Source organism: Elgaria multicarinata, chromosome 7, assembly GCF_023053635.1.
Source record: "Elgaria multicarinata webbii isolate HBS135686 ecotype San Diego chromosome 7, rElgMul1.1.pri, whole genome shotgun sequence".
Lineage (NCBI taxonomy): Eukaryota > Metazoa > Chordata > Lepidosauria > Squamata > Anguidae > Elgaria > Elgaria multicarinata.
In genome coordinates, this window is record NC_086177.1 from 37,343,377 (window position 1) to 37,358,589 (window position 15,213).

General features: G+C 38.2%; 1 protein-coding gene across 6 annotated transcripts in view; it reads right to left on the bottom strand.

Moving 5' to 3' along the window:
* Nucleotides 1–15,213, bottom strand: part of KIF13A (kinesin family member 13A) — an 85,822-nt gene that overhangs the window by 21,545 nt on the left and 49,064 nt on the right. For 4 of the 6 annotated variants that reach the window (XM_063130425.1, XM_063130424.1, XM_063130422.1 and 1 more), the window contains exons 18-28: nt 11,788–11,950; nt 10,907–11,047; nt 9,445–9,594; nt 8,590–8,754; nt 7,925–8,098; nt 6,060–6,211; nt 5,528–5,660; nt 5,280–5,426; nt 2,407–2,445; nt 478–577; nt 7–133 (exon numbers count right to left, since the gene is read on the bottom strand). In XM_063130425.1, coding sequence (XP_062986495.1) covers nt 7–133; nt 478–577; nt 2,407–2,445; nt 5,280–5,426; nt 5,528–5,660; nt 6,060–6,211; nt 7,925–8,098; nt 8,590–8,754; nt 9,445–9,594; nt 10,907–11,047; nt 11,788–11,950 — 1,491 coding nt within the window. The remainder of the gene's footprint in view (nt 1–6; nt 134–477; nt 578–2,406; nt 2,446–5,279; nt 5,427–5,527; nt 5,661–6,059; nt 6,212–7,924; nt 8,099–8,589; nt 8,755–9,444; nt 9,595–10,906; nt 11,048–11,787; nt 11,951–15,213) is intronic. The other 2 variants (XM_063130427.1, XM_063130423.1) reach the window with 1 other exon arrangement.

Genomic DNA, 15,213 nt, shown 5'->3' on the forward strand with positions numbered 1-15,213 from the left:
ACCTACCAATTTGCAGGAGCGCCTGGGATCCCACTGTCTGGTGCTGGGACCAGTACAGCATTTCTCTCTTCTGTTAGTCCCACCCATTGTTCTACAAGCCGTGCTTCTCTTTCTATATCATCTTCCGTTTTCTCTATAATGTAAGTTAGAATGGACAGAAGGAGAAATTTAGCATGCTAGATCCATAAGCTACATTTTGCTCAATATTTCAGAGTAACAAAATGTCTTTAATTTACAATGGATGCAAATGAGATCTACTGAAGCCAATGAGAACTTATACCCAGTTTTCATTTTGAGCTGAACATCTCAATGGTTGTCTCATTAAGAGTTTCTTCTAAGATTAGTTAATTTTCAAATACAACTAGTTTGTTTGTTTTTAAAAAATGTAATATGCTAGGATAGCACTCTTCATTTTTAAAACAAACGAACAAGACACAAAGTTCTCAAAAAGGAAATTAAACCACAAGGACCACAAACCTTGTTTATTGCTGATTTTTTTAATCTGCTCATCTAGGTATTCTCTGCGTTTTATTAGTGCTTCTGACCACCTCTCTCTCACACAGTTTAAGTCTTCCTCCTATTTAAAAGAGAGCATATTTTCTGAACATAAAACATACCCTGAACTATAACACACATATTTAATTTTGTGCAATTTTCAGCTTTGATTGGAAAAGGTTATTGAATAGTCTTGATTACTGATATAGTGCAGTGTAAACGTTTCATTTATATTAGATAAAACAGTACATCAACCAAGAAGGTAAGCTTGCCCAACTTGCAAATAGCAAAAAGAAAGAAAAGCTGGAGTTGCATCAACTGTTCCACAGTTAGAACAATTTGTCTATTTCATCCTTTGTAAATTTGTGATTTAGGTCTAAGCAGAAAATAATGCAGTGGCCAAAGAACTATTTAGTAGCATATGGAAGTGAAGAAGATTATGCAGATATCGACATAAATACCCTTAAACCTTCCATCATACTGAGCTACCAGTGCGACTAAATCATCCCCATGCAAACATCATGCAATCATGCTGACTGACATTATAGAAATGTTTGATCCATTCTCCATAACACATTATCAGGAAGCGCCATGATCAGCTTGAAGCAAATTAGTAGCTAATTTAGGCTCAAACTACTTTTGACAGCAGCCAAACTGTATTTAAACCTGGATCAGCCCAATCATACAGAAAACAGGGAATCGGGGGTCCTCATCAGCAGGCTTAACTCCTTGCACAGTCTTTCTCTTGAAGCCACTTTTCTCTCATCTAGGCTTCATACTGGACATGCCCCCAAATCCGGGAGGCATGCTTGGGGAGAAGAGTTGCAGGAAGTGGCGCAAGACCATGAATTCAGTTCTCAGCCATGAGTCCCATAAATTGGACCCCCCTCCTACTCTTTCCACATGATTGGGAGAAATCTGGGTTTAAACATGGATCATATGTAGTTTGAGCTTTAGGTTTCCGGAACAACTGCACAAATTACTAAGCTACTTGGAGGGGATGCCTAAATTTATAGTACTGCTAGTTTTGCTGCTTCTTACTTTAACCCCACTTTCAAATTGGGGAGCCTTATTAATTATTAAAGCTATTGTCATTTGGGAAGCAAAGTTTACAGGACTATTTTTTTTTAAAAAAACTTTAACAATACAAGTGATTTAATGACATTTATAATGAATTCAGAATGCAATAACCCATTAAGTTTTCATGCAAGACTGAAAAGGTAATATAGTCATATATTAAAAAGTTTTAAGGTTTTTGTATGACTCCTTCTGCTGTGTAACTCATGTCTACTGGCTCTCCTTCGCATCACACCAACATCTGAGTTATGTTTGGCTGAGTCAGGCAGGATAGCCCTTCTCTGTTGTGCCTCGGCTTACTGAACTTCCTTTCCTGGGAAGCCTGTTTTGCCCCTTCCTTGATGGCGAATTAATACAGGCCTCAGAGGTTGGTTGATAGTTTTTAATCCCTTGGCAAATGTTATCTGTTGTCTTTTCACCTGCATTTGTTTTATTATTAATGTTGCTTTATTATTTTGTAAACCGCCCAGAGAGCTTTGGCTATGGGGCGGTATATAAATGTAATAAAGAAAGAAAGAAAGAAATAAGCTTTAATTATGTTACAAGCCACGTTGGGCATTTTAACTGGAAAAGAGGGGTTAAAATATTTTCAGTTATCAAATCAATCAAATCACCAATGACATATCAGTGGCTAGGGATGCCATACTGTACAATCAAATGTAAGTTAAATGTCTTATGTCTTATGCTATTAATCAACAGAGGCCTTTTAAGGCAGAGAGAACTTCAAAGGTTACTTTTGCATGTGCTATATTTTTTTCCCCTAGAAACTCTTTAGAGTTGATGACAATTAGCATTAGCTGTGCCCCATGCCATGTGATTTGACAGCAGCAATACCTGATAACTATCCATATCACCATCATCATCATCTCCTCTCTGGTAGAAAAAAATAAACTTTAGAAATACACAGAACATGCATTTTTCTTGCTGGCACCCCCTCCCCAAATAAAAGCATACACAAATGTAACACAGACACAAATTAGATTATTTTAAGAAGCCACCAAACTTCGCCTCAGAGGCCCACAAGTATGTTGAAGAGAAAGGGAGCAGACTGGCGCCTCTCCCTTCTATCATTCACTGCAAAGAAGAGGTGAGCCAGGGCTGCTATGCCAGAGGTGCAGAACCTCTTTCAGCCTGAGGACTGAATTTCATTTTTGAGAAGCTGGGGAGCTTCCATTCCTGTGGTGGGTGGAACCGAAGGCCAAAGCTACTTGCATATTGTAACTTAAAACCCTTAACAGGCATTTCTGTCTTTTAGTACAGAGGCCTTATGGCAGCTAAAATACTACCACACTGGAAGGATAAATGCTCACCTCCTATAATGCAGTGGACTGAGCACTTAACCTTATCAACATCTGAGCAGGTGTTTTATAGACACTACTTGCAAGTGGATAAGTACATGGACATTTGATCTGCTTTTCTTGAAACCTATGCATAACTCCCCCCCCCCTTTTTATGAATGGTATATCTGATGATTGATGATATTCATATGTATGTAACGTTTCTTTGTTTTTCTTTTTCAATTTATTTTTTATTCTGTTTTGTTAACCTTCACAATAAAAAAGGAAAGAAAAAAAATGGAGGAAAAACTGCACAAAAGTCAGGAAAACACCCAACTATCATTGGTTGGAGGAAAGGGAGGATGGCATTTGGTGAAACCCTGGAGGGTTGGATTTCATCCTGAGACCTAAGGTTCTACACCCCCATTCTATGCTAATGCCTGATCATGCCAAGGCCTTGTTAGTGCAAATTACATTCCCTTGTACTTAAGGCAGACAGAAATAGGACCTACATGTAATCAGACATTAGCAGGAAGCTCCTAGTTCACACATTCTTGGAGTGATACCTGAGCAGTGAAGGGCCCACCTGTTCTTCCCACCACATGAGGACCACCACTAGTTATGTAAGAAGGGAATCTTAATCATTATGCCTTCAATGTACAGATCCTTGTTTACAACAGTAGAAATGCAATGATCGCATATTGTGGGTGGTGGGGAGACTTGAATTCAGGTCTTTCCAGACATACTTGTTCGAGAGTGAATAAGTGGTTTTATGTACACAACCCGAAGGACTAGATGCACGTGGGTGTTTGTTTTTTTAATCTTGTACAACACAAGTCCAGCAAAGTGATCTATGTCTGGACCATAGCCAGATCAGAGCACAATCATTTCATGGAGCTGATCTACTTTGTATTAGTTTGAACAAAATGTTTAATGATGAACACAAAATCATTTGCTTTAGAAGTTTTCCAAATCTGATTAATCTGAACTTTGACTTGATGTTCTTTTTACTTTAGTATAGATTTTTGCCTGATATATATAGAATCCTAGGAAGGATAGTAACATTACCTCACAATATACTCATAAGTAAGTCACAGAAACATGGGTTAGAAGTGCACCTTCAGGTAAAAAGGCAGAATTACATTCATATCCTGCCTTTCCTCCGAAGAATTCAAGGTCGCAAAGATGGCTCTCCCCTCCACCCATTTTATCCTCACAACAATCCTGTGAGTTAGGTCAGACTTTTGTTAAAGTAACTCAAAATGGCATTTGCCCTTTTCACAACAGCCTCACATGCAACTCAAAAACTTAGTATGATCATGTGCTGTAGTTCTTACTCCTGATGAGAGTTTACCTGTATTTGTTAAATCTGAGGCTCACATCATAAGGACTGATGTGGTAGAACATATAATATGGATAATATATGGTTGCCATTGACAACAGCAACCTGCAACTCTTCCTTCCCTCTTCATGTCTAGTAAATTTCAATATGTGAAATGACATACCTGCATTAAGAATTTCCCACCCCTGCAAACATCAGCCAATGATTAGAGAGGGGGAAACTATCACATTTGATTATGTGACATCCTAAACTGGCCTGGATCAGATGATCATGTAAACTATCATTCAGATGACAGCGAACAAGCCATGGTGAGCCTCTGGCTTGCGCACTCCCTCTCCCCTCTCCTCTTTACACAAGAGAGAAAGCTTCCATTTTCGTTTTAAAACTAAGTGCAGTTCTGCATTGTGTACAAATTTCTGTGGACTATGTTTTGTCCTAACTAAAGTTAGTGAAAATAAACCAGGAAAAAAACTCATTTTTATTTTTATTTTTAAAGTAACTTTAGTTAGAACTATCTGCAGTTCCTAGAGTTTGTATGTAATACATAACTGTAGTCTGTTCTAAGTGAAAATGGAAACTTTCACTCTCCTCCACAGCTGTTGGAGAAGAGGCAGCACATAAGCCTGAGGCATGCGATTACTTTACAATAACCTAAACCATGACCATCTGAACCAGACCACTGAGGTTTACTGGGCCAAGAACAGAAAGAATTAAGAGACATAGTGCTGTTGCTTTTGGTGTCAGGCACACTTTTTTTCCATACTATCTAGTTCCACCCAAGATCTATCTATCTATCCAGCATTCTGTTTCTCACAATGGCCAGACATATGTGTCTTGAAGATCACAAGTAGGGCTTGAAGCCAGTGTTGACCACCCATTTGTCCCCTGCATCTGGCACCCAAATGGATACTGACTCAAACATGAAGATCTCATTTAGTTGTTACAGCTAGTAACCCTTGAGGAAACTATTTATATGTATTGCTTACAGTATACATACAAATGTCAGACAATGTATCCTTAAGAACTGAAACAACAACAAAACTGCACATCACCATAATAACTTAATACTTTAAAGCCAGTTATCCTACCTGGTAACTGTCCAAGCCTCGTTGCAATTTGGTTGATCTGGCAGTCACACAGCCAATGGAGACAGACAGAATGGCTTCTACCATAAGTGGCAATGTTCCTGAATGCTGCACTGGTTTAACTGTCACTTGAACTCTACGAGAATGACCCTGATCATATAAAGCAGGGGTAAGGGGAGAAAAAGTAAAATAAAGTGAACATTTAGTAACACGTTTAGTATTCTTTTCTGAGAGGAGAAACTCCATTGTACCTGTCTAAGCTGGAAAATTCCTCCTGTGTTTACATCCTTTGCCTGGTGAAGCTCCACAGCTGTATAATCTCCCATTTCATTCAGTTCTTGAATTGAAACCCACATTTCTATCCGACGTGTTACTTCACTCCACCTAGGGATAATCCAAGAAGCAATGTGTTTTGTATGAACACGCTTCTCCACACCTCAATGGGAAAATTCTAGAAGCATTTCTTTTACTCAGTACCACAGGTCTGCAAGCTGGTAAATTCTAATGTAGACCAAACTCTCCCTGCCCCCAGGCTACCCAATTAGCAGACTATGAGAAAATCTCTTCTTTCTTCCAATTCCCCTGCCTTGCCACACTAGTGTATTCTCTCACATGGGCATGCTTTTCCACCTGTGTCGTATATTTCACTCTCAAATGCATCATCCTCTTTCTATCCTTTCACTCATCCCCAGCAGATGTGCTGCATTTTCTCCTTCTTTCCTGATGAATGTGCCGTTTGTTATGGGGCCACATCGCCACAAGGTTGATACAATATAGGTTTACCTGTCTCTCAAGGTCCTGTTTTTTGCATGAAGGGAATCCACTTCCCATATGGAACTGCCATTTCCAGCACACCTGTGACCCCATACTTCAATAGCAAGTGCTCCATCTGCAATGAACTCCAGAAATTCTTCTGTTACGTTCACCACGTAATCCTAGAAAATTGGAATACTTACTGCAGAAAACTTAAAAGGCATGATTTTTAACTGTTCTATGGTTAAGGACAAAATTGAGTGCATGCTCAAATGGCACTGGGAAAACAGATCTTTGAATTAATATCTTCTCTTGGGCAGTAAAAGCTCCTAGATGGAGAGAAGCGATTCTATGAATCAGTTCATATGCAGTGCCATAAGGATTTCAGGCAATGCTTACCAGATTTCTATTTTATATCTTTGAATTACATTCCCATGTGTAATTAAAATCTATTGTTTGTGTTGATGAATACAACATACTTAGTGTTTAAGCCTTAACCTGCTGTGATGAACCTGAACCTGATATGACAGCCTCCTATTTTAAAAAAGCAGAGAGCTCAATTTTCAAGGACCAGGAAACATGCCCCATCACTGCTAACTGATGTGTGTGTAACAATGACTGATATTTCTCTCTGCTTTTAATGGTATTTTTATTGGTCAGAAGTTTTATCCTACTGTTTTTAATTCATTATATACTGATCTTTTACTTTTTATGATATCAACTATAAGCTGGGTTGAAAAAAGTTTGTTTTAAAAAGTACATAAATTCTAAAATAAATACATTTATTTCCTTTACTTGGCCCCAGTTTCCCTAACAGGGAGCAGCTTAACACTCTGAAGGAGTGAAGCAATAGCCTGCCAGAGGATATTTGTCAACTTAACACTTTCTCCGAGATTAAGACAGCTATAAAGACTAGTCTCTTCCAGCAGGCCTACCCAGATGAATTTTGAACCTAAGAATTTTAAGATGTTCTGATTGTTATTTTAATATTGTATCAGTTTTAGATGCTCTTTTAATCAGTTTTATGCATTTGATTTATTCTGCCTGCCCTCTTCCTTCTACTGGGATTCACAATTGAAATAGTACTAGTCTTTATTACCAGAAGCAGGTTACGTAACTCCTGTGTCTGATGTTGACAACAACTTGCAGGACTCTGATGGACTTACGCATTGGGGACGTGGAGGTCTGATAATTCAGGTCATGGGAGGTTTTAGGCTTAAGAAAGGTGAATAAGAGATCTGTTGTTGATTTCCCTGATGCCTGCCTGGGAGATTAATGGAATGGCTCAACATACAGACAGCCTAAAGGCCAAGCCAGTAATTTCATAGTGGACTCTCTGATATGCCCTGCACAAAGAACTTTTGAAAATCTTTTTAGCTCCATCTAGTAGTCCATCCATCCAAGCCAAACAAAATATGAGATAGTTTAAGTAATGCTTTGTTTTGTTTACTGATACACAAATACTCCTGGTTGGATCCTCATGCAAGAGGGAGTGGCTAAACAAAATCACAGACCTTTTGTTCCTGGTTTGTTTATTGTTATGTGTGAACTTTGGCTTGTCCCTTCCCATACAAATCAGTCATGATTTTCTGTTGGCTTACGACTCTGTCATATCTGGGGAGAGGCAAATCAGAGTTCCCAATTCACATGTAATAAACCACAGGTGGAAGGTACATGGTTTGTTTAGATACTTCTGCTTGCAAGAGGAGCTAAGTAGGAGCAGTTTGGAAGCATGCACAAGCAATTTCGAAGCATGCTGCTCAGGCACAATAAACCAGGGTTCCCCCATAACATCCAAACTCTGCCACTGTACAGTATGAAGTCAAATATACACAATATGAGCTCAAATATATGTCGATAGCACTCTAAACAACAACAACAAAAAGAGTAATTACCCTACAATGAGAGAAAGTCACTGTAAACTGGGCATCCTTGCTCAGAGGTGAAGGCACATCTGGATCTACAACTGGTGCTGCAACAGTTGACTCACATTGATCCCAAAAGGTATATTGACAAAAGACAAAGTTTGAGAGATTCAGTGGTAGTCCTGTTGCTTCTTTAATTTTTACCTGGACAATAGCAAAACAAATTCAGTATGTTAATGTATTTACAATAATATCTGATTCTAAACAGATTGTTACAAAATGTTTTTATTAAATATATTGCATATATTGATAAATCAATTGTTTATTAAAGAAATCAGTGTAATATCAATTGACTAAGAAATAATCCCTGTCAATACATGTGTTCTGGTAGGCCAACACTATATTCTTAATCTGCTGTAAATTATCCAGCCCCCAATACTAAAACACATTTTACATCTTTCAATGAGGGTTAAGTTAGTTGACTTTACTCGTCAAATAGAAGGTTTTTCTAAAACTTCTGTCCAAGGTCCACTAAAGACAAATGAAGATCACTGAAAGTTTATGCCAATTCAGCAGTCCAGTGACAAAGGCATTTCCTATTGCAGTAGAGTAAATTATGAGAATAGTTTAGAACACTGTTTTGCTAAAATATTCATCTTCTTTAAATATTAGTGTATATATTGTATTGCCCTAACCCTGCAGGTGAGCTTTTTTGGCCTGTGAATAATTTCTCCATTGCTGTCCATGGTTTCTAAGCTTCCACTTTCACTGGAGTTTTCAGAAGAGTCATCTCCTTCCACAACCCGTTCTGGGACAACACCAGTGACACGCATCACTTCAACATGCAGACGCCCTGCAACCTGCATTAAAAAAATTTAATGTTTAAGACATCGGGGCAATGCATAGCATCAGTTATCCAAATAGATACATATAACTATACTTTCAGCAACTGAATGGAAGAAAAACATGCATACAAAAACTGCAAGTTAAATATTACCATTCTCAAAACAGGCTCAGAACAAACTAAATGCTGCAGAGGTTTACCTGAATCAGAGCTCTATAACTATTAAGTCAAATTTGCTTACTCAATTGTCACCAACATTTACATATTTAGAAATGAAGTGGAAGGTACTGATCGTTCTTTTGAATAGTCTTCTAGCAGTCACCAGCCTTTCTTTCTTTCTTTCTTTCTTTCTTTCTTTCTTTCTTTCTTTCTTTCTTTCTTTCTTTCTTTCTTTCCACTCTGCTTTGTTGATCTTAGTGGCATAAAACTCCTCTTGTGCTTAGGCTTTTTGTGATTTTACCACCGTTTAATCATTGGTCATCTATGTCATTCATTCCTTCAAAGCCACATGCTTTGCGTTCCCCCTACCCATGCCTAGCAGAGGCTGCAATCAGCCGCACTGAAAATAAGAGATAGAGCAGACACCAAATGGCAACACCCCAGTTCTTCTGTGTGTAACATGGCCCCTTCCTTGCTAACACATGCTTCATAGGAAATTTTCACCTTCACAAGCAAAATACAATAAGGATCAGGGACTTAAACTTACCTCCCCCTGCTGGCTAATTATTGGCACTGCATATTGAAGTTTGACATCACAGAAAAGGCACTCCAAAAAGACATTCGCTACACCAATTAAATTATGATTTTCTTGTGCTTCATAGAAAGGATCACCTCTTTTTCCAGTGAGTCTCTTCATCTATTGTTTTTTTTAATAAAAAAAGACAATTTTAATTTTAAAAGCAGGTTTAATTTTAATTTAACATAGCAATTTGTGAAGAGAGGAAGGGGGCTGCCCAACCTCCTTGCAGTGTAGGCAGGAGCGAAACAATTACTAAGACATGCTGCCACCACTCCTTATTTCCATCTGAGTCTGAGCCAAGGGACTCACCCCACCCTACTCACAAGCCCGAAAATGTTAAATAGCAGCAAGTAACCAAGCAGAAGACTCTGGATTTAGTACAAATGATTACTTGGAAGGAAACAAAGGGGAAAAGAAGAAGTCATACAAAATCAGAGTAACCTTTGGAAATAGTACTTCAGGCAAGAAAATAACAAAAATACTTAAATCTGCCTTATATGTTACCTAGGTATGGGTCTTTCAAAAGGACAGAGCCTAATCCAGGATCCAAAGAATCACAATCCCAAAAGTAAGTTGAAGCATAAAACAAAGACAAATGAACAGCTTCAAGCCCCCTCTTATGCTTAACCCTCTGACAACTTAAGGAAGACCTTAGTTAACCAATCACAGGCCAAGTGAAGCAGCGTTCCCAAACTCTGTAGGGGACGGTGACAGTTCCCACAGGAACACAGCTGAGTTCATTTCATCCAATTAACCAAGTCTTACTCTGGTCTTGAGGGTATCTCAAGATAATAGACACAGAGGTGGTTGCAACACTAGGTGCCACTTCAGTCTGGCCAAATGGAATTAGTCACGCAGTTAGAGCACAAAAAGAAAATGGCGTTCCTGGCACGATTCAACACGGATGTACGTCTATGGAAGAATTATGAGCTACATCCTGTAATGTCATATTCAAACCCCCCAATTAATCACTGTACAACATATCTAAACAGAGCATGTGAGATTACGGGAAACAGCCGCAAGATGTACAACACTAGGATTGGAGTTCATAAGAGCAGAATGTTCTGGAAAACTGAACTTTATTTGCTGTGTTATATGTGTTGAAACCTAACCATTACGAGGACCAGAAGCTTACTCCTCTACCCGAGTGATAGGAGTTCTTATCCATTCATTTGAAATAGCAAGACGCAATGCTGATGTGCTTTGAAGGGAGAGAGTATAGAAAAAATGTTATGCTTAGTCAGTGTAGTCTGTTTTCAAACGTGTACATGAACATTAAACTATGGCAATTGACCAGGCTAATAATACAACTAAATGTGGCAGTGGAGTCTGACAGAGAGGACTTCCTCAAATCCAAGTGACTCTTTTTATAAAAAAAAAGTACTAGGGAGAAACATTTTGGCCACACAGAAAAAATGTAGTTCAGTACCTCATGGACGTTCTCCTTCCATTCTTGATACAGATCTCTCATGTCAATTAATTTGTTCTCTAGCTTCTCAATGGTCCACACTTGAGTTCCTTTTCCTTTTCTTCTTACTTGAATAGCTGGTTCACTTACTATTGCACCTCTCTAAACAAAGACAAGACAAAGTAACTTAAATGGTTAAAAATATAGTACAACTAAATATTTTAGGTTTTTAAAGTTATATTCAAGAGTATAACCTTTAAAGCCCTAAACAGCTTGGCACCCAAATATCTGCAGAAATATCTCCTCTTAAACCAGCTTGCCAATGTCTTAAGATCATCAGGGGAGGTTCTTCTCCAAGAACCTTGTGCACATTATGTGTCAACAAGGGAGAGAGCCTTCTTGGCTGTAGCACACCAACTATGAAATACTCACCCCATGGATATGCGACTAGTTCCAACACTGCAATTGTTTCAATGCAGCTCTAAAACCTTTGTTTACCCAGGCAATTTAATAGGTTATTTTGCCTGTTCTATTGCATTTGCTGTCCTTTTTGTTTAAAATATATGGATCATCCCTTAGCCCTATTATATTGCTTATAACACTTAAAAAAAGATAGATAAAATTTACTCAGAATACAACTAAAAATCATAACTGTCAGTGGACACATCAAGATAGCACAAGTATAAATGTCTTGTTTCTATTGTATGTGTGCAGGCATTATAGAAGCTTACTGAGACAGGAAGATTAGAGAAGCTATATTTATTCTGTACTTATAACTACTCTCATTTAAATGCCACATTCTCTCTCTTTCACTCACTCACACCTCATCTATTTCTGTACCCATATGACCTTGCATCTTTCAAAGCCTTATACAAAATAATTTCAATTATCAAATTTCTTACCTTCCTATTGGCACTCAGGTTAGCAGCAGGGATTTGTAGTGTGACCTGATAATCTGTTATCTTGCTCATCTCTTCAGCCAAGAAGTTTGCTTCCCTCACTAGTGTATTGGCTTTAACTATCTGTTCCCTTAGTTTTGCCAGGCTCTGTCGAAATAACTCATCCCTACGGTGAAGACATGGGGTATGGAAAAGAAATAAATCAATTTCTGTTCCTAGTAATATATTATTGGGGAGATCTGTCAATATCTTCTTTTATACCAAATGCTTAGTTAAAGAGGATGAGATAGATTTAGAGTTTTGATAAAAAGTCTAGAATAAACATGACTGAAATTTTCATTAAGAGACCATAATTGTAATTGGGTGTCCTAAGATGCTTCCTATTATTTAAATGAAAGCCACGACTATCTAGAATTTGCTGCTCAGGAACAAAATTAATTCCATCACATGATAATCCACTTTTATAGGCATTTGGAGGAAAATTATATATAAGTCAAGATGAAACCGACAAACTCTCAGTAGAGTTGTAATGTGCTTCCTTTGATATATACTAAAACATCCAGCTTAGGGCTTGTTTAGACAAGTGCTTATTCCATGGTAATTCACCTTCAGCTTTTATATACTGGCACATGGGCACACCCAAAGCGTAAATAGCAGATACAGAGTCTGAAATTATGTAGATGATCAGGAGCATTCACTTCTGTCATGTCATCCAAATAAAGGGACTGTCTTCAATAGTGAAACAGTCATCTTAGGTTCTTTGAAGCATACCCCATAATGGTGCCAAAAAATGCTTAAAAAACCCCAAGGTAACAACAGCTGATTCAAATGATTCTAATTGTTCAAAAACTAGCCCCATGAGCCAGACATGAGCAAAATTGTTGCAGCTGCAGTATGCTATGGTTTTCTACATATTGACGTAAACCAAAAGGGTAGTTTAATTAATGGGTACAACCATCCCAAATTAACACATCAACATATTATGGTCTATGTAAACATACCCTCCATCTGACTGAGATGGACTAGGACAGCCTTCTCCAACCTGGTGCTTTCTGGATGCCTACAAGGTCAAGGATGATGGAAGTTTGTAATATAAAACATCTGGAGAGTATCAGGCTGGGGAAGGCTGGATTTTGCACATGCTTAATGTACAACCAGGAGCTGTAGGTGTTATTATTATTTTTCTTCCTCTTATCTAAGTGTGAGGAAGTAAAAGAAATCCAGGTTGAAGTTTGAATTTCATTAGTGTTCATTATACTATTAGGAAGGGCGCTAGGATCATGCAGACAAGTCAAGTGCTTCCTGAAGTTCAAGCCACGTCACACTGAACTTCACATCAAAGAGTTTTTGAAGAAAAAAAAATAAGTCTGAATCTAAAAAAGCCCCTGCCCCCAAAGATGTCCAGAATTGTGACTTCCTGTCTTCTACAATAGGCTGAAAATGATGACTTCAACATAAGTTCACGTTATGACACTAGGAAGCATGAACAGCCGCACCCACAGGCAGAAGTCCTCCCAAAAAACGGTTTCCTGGGACTCTGAATGGCTTCCCCATAAGTAAATATTTTCATGAAGAAACCCTCAGACAGCTCATGATGGCAGGTTAGGCAGGTTCATGTAAAGCAGATGTACACCATGAAGTTATACCATGTACCACAATGAGGAAAACGCTAAGGATGTCCTCCACCAGCAAATGTACTTGTGAGGGTATATGTGAGACATGCAACTGCAGCGTGAGAGGCTGAAAATTCACAGGTCTCTACTTGTTTACATCTACGTTAATCTTGGTATTACATAGTAATGCACTTTATTCACACAGCTAAATCTTGGAATCAATTGAAGAAAATGCAAGTTCACAGCAGGATTACCAGTATTAATGCTTTATAACTCATATATCTGTCTAGAGATGTGAAGGCCCAGAAAAAAAACTGGAAAAATTCGGGGGGAAACGGTTTCCCCCAAAAAATTTGGAAAAATTGAAAAAAATGAAGAAAAAACAGATTATGGGATGTTTTAGCATGATTAATAAAATGTTTAAGACAAGGTGTTCAGATATTTACTTCTCCAAATGATTTCTAAAAATTGTACAGTATTAGATTATTACAATGTCTGTGCACCAAGGACAAGCAAGTCTTAGGTTGCAAACTGAGACTACAACTCTCAAATGCAATAGCAAGATGCATTTCTGCCTCTAGGGGGCACTGCCATTGAAGCAGAGACTGAAACTAATAGTAATAGCTATAGGTGAGGAAATGAGTCTGATTAAATTTCATGCATATCCATTGAATCTTGGTCCCCCCCCCCTTTTTCCCCCCTCAGTTCTTTTTATGGGAATGGGTGGTTTATGTCTTGACACTGGAGGACTAGCGGAAACATAATTTTCTTTGTTACTAATGTTGGTGGTTTCTTTTTCTGTTGTTGTTGTTTTAAATTGATTTTTTGCCTGCTCCTCATAAACTGGCAGAACCAAAGAGGTTCCTTACAGTTCAGGTGTTCCTAACAGTTGAGGTGCTTGTAGCTCCATTTGTTACCAAAAAAAAGTTTTTTTAACAAAAGTAAAAAAGTAAATTAAATTCGTAATAATTGTTTAAATACACTGTACTTTTAATATACCAAATGTAATATTTTTATGCCAAACCAACTTGGACATAATTACATTTTCAATCTGTAAAAAGTGCTAATATTGCATTATTTCAATTTTTCCAAAAAAATTCTGTTTTTTCCCGACCTCCTCCACCCCCGGAAAAAACTTGGTTTTTTTCCATGGCTTCAAAATTTCTGGAAATTTTACATCTCTATATCTGTCTCTTGACTTCAGTGAAATGATGAAATTACAAAGTAAAATTCAGTGAAATAGTAAAATTACAAAGTAAAATGTACACAATTTATGACCCTGCCAAAAATGCAACTGTGCCTTTTTTTAAAAAAAAAAGTTCTGCTGTCCTTCCCTCCGTCCTCTGCTTACAAAAGCAAGATTTCCTTCCAAATATTTATTCATTTTATTTATTTATTACATTTTTATACTGCCCAATAGCCGAAGCTCTCTGGGCGGTTCACAAAACTCTCTGGGCGGTTCACAATGGATAACTATTTCAAAGTTAGTTTGAATCTGAAGTACTAGTGTAAAACCCATGTCGCCATGGTCACTAGCAGTCTGAGGGTGAAACATACTGTTCCTTGACTCCACTATGTCAATCCTCCAAAAGTTGAATGGAGGTTACTTTCCTCCAATGCAACCAAGGACTTCTGGCCCTGACTTCCTCACACCTATCACTTCTTCAGGCTCAGGCTTCCCCCACATTTTGAAACCCAGCTTTTCCTAGGACCACTTCTTTCCCTCCTCCTCCGCCTCAGAGCAGTCACACTACTTACACCACCATTCCTGCCACCACTGTGGCTGCTCTGAGAGTGGGCTCAACTTGCAAAGCCC